General features: G+C 36.1%; 1 protein-coding gene across 3 annotated transcripts; it reads left to right on the top strand.

The window, feature by feature from the left end:
- Positions 1–8,407, top strand: LOC107695761 (tumor necrosis factor receptor superfamily member 9-like). 3 transcript variants are annotated; one of them, XM_016495795.1, is made up of 9 exons: positions 1–19; positions 5,622–5,766; positions 6,580–6,696; positions 6,881–7,018; positions 7,164–7,236; positions 7,328–7,395; positions 7,524–7,565; positions 7,702–7,839; positions 7,943–8,407. In XM_016495795.1, the coding sequence occupies exons 2-9, from the start codon at positions 5,628–5,630 to the stop codon at positions 8,071–8,073; spliced, it is 846 nt and encodes a 281-aa protein (XP_016351281.1). In that variant the 5' UTR covers positions 1–19; positions 5,622–5,627; the 3' UTR covers positions 8,074–8,407. The 3 variants fall into 3 exon arrangements, with proteins under 3 accessions (XP_016351281.1, XP_016351280.1, XP_016351279.1); XM_016495794.1 differs by lacking the exon at positions 1–19 and adding an exon at positions 2,874–3,279; XM_016495793.1 differs by lacking the exon at positions 1–19 and adding an exon at positions 3,990–4,136.
- The last annotated feature ends 6 nt before the right edge of the window (positions 8,408–8,413 follow it).

Raw genomic sequence — 8,413 nt, 5'->3', positions numbered from 1 at the left:
TTAATCTTCCAATGAAAAGGTCAGTGTGGGTGTGTGTGATGTGGTAATGTAGGTGTATGTGCCAGATCATCACTAACTTTCTTTTTTAGTTAATTATATGACATAATAGCAATTTAGAATAGCACTACTGAATTTAGGTTATTTTTTATACAAAACTAATGGGGAAAAACTGTGTTTCAGTGACGATGTCTGGAAGTATTATCACTTTTGTTATTGGATATGAAAGTTAGTGGATGTTTAAATTAAATGCTCCTTTAATTATGAAGGCTGCACCTCTGGGGTATGTTTAAATGCCAGTTGGTAGAAAATTGTGACAATAGTGCAACTACCAGGCCGCTGTGAAATTAATAGAAGTGATAGAGCTATTTAGCCACATCTCATTAAAAGACAATGCCATTTCTCTCAAGTTAGCTGCAACTATGGCCCAGTACCTAAAACGTATATTTTTCAAAGGAACTGTAATTTCACTTGCAATTATTTCAATCTTTTTTTTTTTTTTGCAATTATTTTCAGTGGTGAATTTCTAGGGGGGACTACATGGTATGTGTGTTGGAGCAGGGTTTAATCTAAACTCTGCAGGGCTCCGGCGCCCCAGGAATTGAGTTTGACACCCCAATCTTAAGCAATTTTAAAACCAAGGGAGACCACAGACATGAAGACAGATTCAACTGATTTTTTACCTAATAATCCTCTGAACGTGTACACTAGATGATGCGACCAGACCGCAAGACCACACACTTGTCGATTTCACAGTGACACGTGATCTCACTGAGATTTGCAAGATCAAACGTGACTAGAGTATGGAAGGCCAACAACGCCAAAACACGTGAATTTGAACACGTCAACAACACGTTAAATACGCATATTTCACGTGTATTTAGTGCGGATTTCACGCGTTAAATACATGTTGTTTGCATGTGAAAAATTAGTGCGTTAAACACGCATATTCAACACGTATATAACATGTTAAATACGCGTAAAATACATGTTAAAAACCAGTTTGAATGGGTCAATGTCATTGGCTGCTGAAGACTTGGGTCAAACCATTTCTGTGAGCTTAGGGGGGTGTACGATTCATAGACTAGGCTACCACCATTTCACATGCTATAGATCAGTTTATTCAGCCTATTTATTTTGTCTTTTTTTATAACCTATAGAAATAATATATTTAAATTGCAGTTTTATGAAAAATTTTATAAAAATAAAATTGCCTAATTTTTCTCCACTCGTGCCTTTTTTGAAATAAACACATTTGTGGGCATTCTAGCTTTAACAGTGATCAAACTTAAGTTAGCATCAAAGTTACAGTGGTGGTAAGCAAAAAATGGTTATACAGTTAAAATATAATTTTAGACCAGCTCCAACACACCTGATCCAGCTAATCAAGCTCTTCAGGACAGTGGCCTTCCAGGAACTGAGTTTGACACCCCTGCCCTATAAAGTCATTAGAACATAGACAGCACATACGTTGCATAATCATTCACAGCTCTAAAACAACACGAGGCTGGTTTTGTGAATAGAAAGTCTGTTGTACTGTAGGTCTATTGTACATGACCTGTACAGCCAATGACACTGACCCGTTCAAACTGGTTTTTAACGTGCATTTCACGCGTATTTAACGCGTTGATTTTTCATGCGCAAACAACATGTATTTAACATGTGAAATAAGTGTATTTAATGTGTTGTTGATGTGTTAAAATTCACGTGTTTTGGCCCTTTTGGCCTTCCACACTAGAGAAGAGACAAACACATGGAGGACAATCAGCATTGTCAGCTGTCTCCCCTGGCAAGCGTTCTGTTGTACAGTGGAAAAACAAAATAGAAAAAAAAATTAATATGGGTGATGTTCTTTATCAGTACTCTACTGTCGTAGCATGTTTGTGGCTGCCTAGTTTCAGCTATAGAAGCATGCAACATCTGGTAGGTGACACTTGTTCACTCTCATTGGCTATCGCGGGTATCATGTCAGAGGCAGCCCGATCAAGAGTTGTAAATATCAAACATGCTTTATTTGAGTTCGGGGATGTTACACCTCGATCTGGAGCAGTAAAATAATCGCAATGACACCACACAATAGAGGATTTTTTTGACAAAAAAAAAGTTTGCGGCAAGCCTCGAATCGGGACATCGGGGGAAAATCGGGCATAAAATCAGCCTTAAAATCTTCAAGTGTGTGGTCAGGCTTACTGAACAGAGCGTGAAAGCAGACTGCTTTTTTTTTTCCAGTGCTGAGTTGTCTCATTATAAAATGATGAATTATTTACATGATGTAAACGAGATTCATTGTGCAGTGTAGAGCTTCATTCATTATAAAAGAAGTTTGTGAGTTTGCCATGAACTGAGATGAGTGACAGCTTTTCAATGATTCTAAAGAGAGTTTGCACGTGATATTGATTTTATACAACAGTTCAATAAACAATAAGTTAATATTACGTGACTTAGAGCAAAGTCAGACAGCAATGTTCCTAAAATCTAGTTCATCATCGAAAATAGGTCCAAACAAAGTCACAGCTGCCGCTGCACAACTCCAATAAGCAAACACAGCGGTGTTTTGTTTATGAATGAATGTGCGTATTTGAATGAATCCAGTGAGTCAATGATTCAATTACCATAAAGACAGTCGCTTTGTTCATGAATGAATCAGCCGTTTGAATGAATCGATTGAATGATTCAGTGACAAAGACAAGGGACTTACCACCACCTACTAGCGGTTTTATTTTAATTTAAAAGCATAATTTCAGTTATTTAAATCATTTAATATTTCTATATTCAGAACGTTATATTTAAAAAAAATTCTCATAACATTATAAATTTAAATGCATTCGTGCCACCTCTGAGCCTCATTAAACACTGTAAATATACCAAAATACCACTTTTGTGTTCTTCCATGCACCTCTGTAGTGCATAGATAAATTTGATTGGTAACTTATATAAAAAGAGGTTTCAGATGTTATCTGTAGTGTTTATGGGTATTTCGGGCAGGATAATGTTAAGTTGGGTGTATCTGCCATCTGCTGCACACTGACACAGGTAATTGACCGAATATAAAATGTTCCTTTGACCGCAATTACGGGATTGTAAAAAGCGTTTACGTCTTCATGGAACTCCTAAGTACAACGTGTAAAATGGGAATTTCCTGAGAGCTACGACTTGTAGGCTACCACCTAAACGCTGATTTTGACCGCTTTAGTTTTCCAAGTCGCCACAATAACGTGCTGTTTCCGGTGGTAAAAACAGCTAGGATTTAAGTTCCCGAAGAAATTGGTTAACCTTTTACAGGTAGGCTATATGTTTGGTTTGTGCTTTAATATGTATTAACTCATTAGGCCTATTACAATTTTTTTTAAACTATGGTATCGTTTTATTGTTGTGTTAGTTGACGCTAGATAGTCTGTGAAATGTGGCTTTTGGTTTGCCAAGTTTTGCATTGCTGACTGTACTACAAAAAGTGTCTTGTACAAATTACTTTTATGTTCATTAAAATGCTTTCATTACTATATAATACGCTTGTCTTGTTTTGTTTATGGGTATATTTCCTTGTGTTACCGTAAAAAGAAAGAAAGCAAGCAGCAGCAGCTAACGTTAAAGAGTCGCGTCAAGGGACAATGACAAATCACCGGATTCTTGAAAGTATTATATGGAACTTTGGTTGCCATATAATATATTCCTAGCCTCCTTCAAGCTCCATTCCAAAGCCAGGAGTAAAAAGGAAATATTTTAAATATAGGCTAGGCTTAGGAGGAGGTCGAAAGCGCTGTGCAGCAGAGTTTCTAAATGTGGATGACATAACAAATAGTTTGTGCTGCTTCCTTCGGACAGCACTGAGTCATGATGCGTCACTAACCAGTTTACGTGACTAGTTGGCAAAAAAGTACAAACTACGTTGTTTCGCTGTTAACGCTTTATATAGCGACATGAAATGTGTAAGGAAAAAAACATGCGGCCGCTCGCGCCGATGAAATGGAAGTCAGAGGAGAGCGAGAAAGATATAGAAAAGAGAGCGAGGCAACGTGTGAGCTAAAAGCCCCTCCTACTGGTAATGTGACAACGCTTTTGTGATCTTTAAATCATGAGCAAGTGGAAATTCTGATCTTATTGCGCGTTTGCTTCGAGTCAGGACCACTACACTCAAAACAGTAAGAGAATATTATTTACCTGTGACTATTTATTAATACGAATCATATAGATAATTGTAACTTTATTTTCTATGCTACATCTAAAAACATTTGTGGATTTTAGAAGTTCATTGAGACTTTGTTTTACATCACGGTTCACTGCTGACAAAGAGTTGAATGAATTGATGAAGGAATTACACTTTTAATTATTATTAATAATATATCAATATTTTGTCTATTTTTTATAGTGTTTTATACAATAGAGATTGTTTCAAAGCAGCTTCACATTATTAAACAGGAAAGTAACAATAATTGAGGCAAACTTAAAAAATGTGCCAAATCCAAATTCTGCTATAAAGCAGCTGTAGCAAAACAATAGGTTCATTATTCAGCACCAGTCAGTTCAGTGTTGGTTCAGTTCAGTTCAATGACTGTGTAAAGTTGATTTATTATGATAAGCAGCTCTGCTGAAGACAGTAGTGTTGTTATAATTAAATAATTATACCCTCCTGGGACCCAGGCATAGACTTTTGTCCTCTGTAAAGGGCATTATAATTTAGTGAATTTCTCTGAGACCATACATGACACAGTTTTAATGATATTCTGGATGTTTTTAAGTTCTGCATGTCCTGTACAGAGCACATTTAGGGCTTTTTAGAGATATCTAATGTTTGGAGGTTTGATAATATACACACCCTCTGCTTGGTCTTTAAATATGTCTGATATTGACAGAATGATCAAATTTAGCACTCTTAGGGAAATATGATGTTTTGTAATTATCTTTTAAATCTGACTAATTTTCAAATTGTTTGTTATAAATAAACATCTCAGAAAAATGTTATGGGGTTTCAAACCGGAATATGACTTTTGTTATAATTTTCATACATGTCTTCTGTAGAGGACACCAGGACAAACATTATGTTAATCAGGCATTTTGGGGAGACACAAGTCAATAGGGAAAGAAATTATTGATCAATATTCCTATGAGATAGGAGATATTCGTATGAAAATGTTGCCAAGTTATTACTCCGATTATTACACTTATTTTTTCATTATGGTTTGCCCCAAGAACACATTAACATGCAAATTAGATGCAATGTATAGATACATTGTATAGAATGGGAATACCCATTTATGGACATTTTGTGCACATATTCCATGAAGTTTAGTAGTTGATTGGTGAGTGAAAAAAATAAAACATTGTTTTTGCCTATACGTGCCTTTTCATGTCTATTTATTTTTTTGAATAACTTGGGCTAGTCCTGGCGTCCTCTACAAAGGACATAAAATAAAATATGAATAAAAATATATTTTTTCTAAAATGTTTTTTCTCCATTTGTTTCTTATGCTCCAACCAATGTTAATGGCATGAAAATAAACAAAATTCACAAAACTTTTTTTTTCTGGTTCTCAGGAGGATTATATTGTATTATATCACATAAATGGTTAATTAATAATGGCTTAATGATTTTTCTTAGTTGTTCAATTGGTTTATTTCTTGCGCAGGAACAAATGATGGCTGCTTCCCGAGGACTTCCAAGGATTTTGCTAATATTCAGTTTAGTACTGAACAGCACTATAGGTGCTGACACTGGCTGTGATGACTGGACTCTTAATGGAAATGATGTCTGCTGCAAGAGATGCAAACCAGGTACAGAGACATTAACTGACAGCAATGTACTATTATCTAGTACCTAACAAGATATTTTCAACTTTTATGAAGGTACGATTTCATGATTTACCACTTTAAAAATAATTTATTGGAATATCGAAAATGCCAAACAGCGGATTACACATGAGTGACTAAATGAAGGAAGTTTCAGATCATTTTGAAAGTGTCATGAAAAGGATGTGGTTTAGCACTCAAAGGGAAATCTTTGAAGTGTTCTGTCATTGCATAAAGATGATTAGATAGATCATCCTTAGAGTACCCAGAGGGTTGTCCCGGAAATCTTACTGTAAATAAGGAGTTCCTTGAAGCTTGCTTGAAAGGTCCAGTTTCAAACATTCTGCCATATTCACAAGACAATTGAGACTCAGTGGATGTCATTCTCTATTAGCAGTAACTGTCCCTATGTTTTTGGATTTATCATTCCAGATAAGCAGATGTTATGTTGCATGACGTTAAACAGTTAAACATACAGTGGAACTAAAATGTCAATATTTTAATATTATCAGATAAAAAGGTTGAACTTTTGTTTGTTCTATATTTTTCCAAATCCTAAAACATTTTTTTATTGCTGGGTTTTTAAAGAGATGGGGAAAAAAATCCCCCCTCTGACTTTTGGACACCCTTTTGTGATCAGTGCTGAAGTCGTGAAAGTGAAAATGAAGTGACGTGTGGCCAAGTATGGTGACCCATACTCGGAATTTGTGCTCTGCATTTAACCCATCCATGCGTCTGTATAATCAAATGTGTATGAGTTTCAATGGCCATGCTAAAAGTAGCTGCTTGTGGTTACAGGGAACCGCTTGGTGGAGAGTTGTGGAAGAGACCCAGAAAAGCTCTGTATCCCCTGTGAACCTGACACTTACATAACCAGTCATAAATTCCACTGTTTGAGATGTACCCAGTGCATAGGTATGATCCAGTTTTACATCCTCATTGCCATTTTAGTTAAGCAAATTAAAATTTAAGGCTATGAGATCAATGATTTTATTTATATGCATCATCATAAGCTTTGATATGTGCTTCATACGGAGTACATAATGTGTATATAACATCATACTGAGTAAGCATAAATCTTTCTGTTACATGTTTACAGGTAAACAGTTTACGCTTAAACCTTGCACTATCAGCAGCGATACCGTATGTGGATGCAAGGCTGAATATCGGTGTGGAAACGACAAATGTTCTTTCTGTGTTACTGAATGCAAGGAGGGGGAGGAGCCAACCAAAGAGCGTAAGAATTTAATTGAACCCCTTTTCTTGACCTTCTCTGATGAATAAGCTCTCAAGCTGTTTAATAGCAAATTGCCTGCTATATTGCTATATATTGCATAATTGCTTATTATTTTCAATTAAATTCTGTAATTTAATGATTGCAGGATCTTGTAGAAAATGTCCAGAGGGAAAATTCAATGATAAAATCCACAGTATGTGCAAAGAATGGAGAAAAAGGTAGAGTACAATTGGCTGTTTTTTTCAAATATAATTTCTCAGAAATACATTTGTCGTAAAAGTCATTCAAACTTTCTTATTCATTCTCTAGTTGTCCTGATGGACAGACTTTGGTCAAAGGAAATGTTACCAGCGACAGTATGTGCACATATTTAGAAGGTAAGAAGTAAATACAGGAGAAGAACATAACTTGGATGGCAAGCAACATACTGCTGCCATCCAAGTTATGCTAATAACTTGCATAACACTGCATAATCTAATGTTTTTGTCTACAAATTTTGTTACAGAACCTAAACAAGAACCCTTACCTGTTTTGACAGATAAAAAAGGTAAATGAGAATATCTAGCAAAAAAAAGAGCATAGCATCATTGCAGACTTTTTGAGATTGCTCAAGTTAACTGGACTGCATATCTTTCAATATGAATATCAAATTCTAACCTCAAGGATATTTTTGTATCTTCTAGAACCGACTAAATGGCTTGCAGTTTTCATTGCTGCAGGGATGGCAGGGTTGGCTGTCCTTTGTATCATAGCATCAGTGGTTGCATATGTAAAGGCACAAAACAAAACAGAGAAGCCAAAAACCGATACCCCTGACCAAGGTACCATTTAAACCTGTGTGTCCATTTTGTCTTTCTTATATGCCATTCTTAGAATAAAACTGATAATGTCTGAATTTACAGTATTGTCATTCCTTTCTTTTAGACCGCTCAGATGAGTCTAGGATAATGGCTGTTGAGCAAGAAGACTGTAGTTTCCGTCATCCTGAGCAGGAACAGGGCGGCAGCTCAGAGTCCATCAATACGCAAGACTCAGAGTCTAAACTCATAGTGTGAGTTCACTGGGACAGCATTAATTTTCTTATCTGACTCTAGCATTGCTTCAAGAACAAGAGGGCACAACCACTAAACATCTACTAAACTGTGAAATACATACTTGACTGGGTGTCTGTCAGCCATTCCAGTTGGTGTATCAGTGATAAATGAGAACAAAATGGGTAGTTTAATTTGTTCTGGAAAACAAAATGAACTTTCACATCAGAGTTTTTAACTTCTGAAGTATAGTGCACCTTAATAACACAGAGATGAGAGGTTGTTAACGTAGGTGTGCAGTAGCAGACAATATGTCAACACTTTTATGAGAGTAGGCGTCATCTACTGGCGCTTGCGTCACATT

The sequence above is a fragment of the Sinocyclocheilus anshuiensis genome, unplaced genomic scaffold (genome assembly GCF_001515605.1).
Source record: "Sinocyclocheilus anshuiensis isolate Anshui unplaced genomic scaffold, SAMN03320099.WGS_v1.1 scaffold234, whole genome shotgun sequence".
Taxonomy (NCBI): domain Eukaryota; kingdom Metazoa; phylum Chordata; class Actinopteri; order Cypriniformes; family Cyprinidae; genus Sinocyclocheilus; species Sinocyclocheilus anshuiensis.
This window is presented reverse-complemented; position numbering and strand designations above follow the sequence as displayed.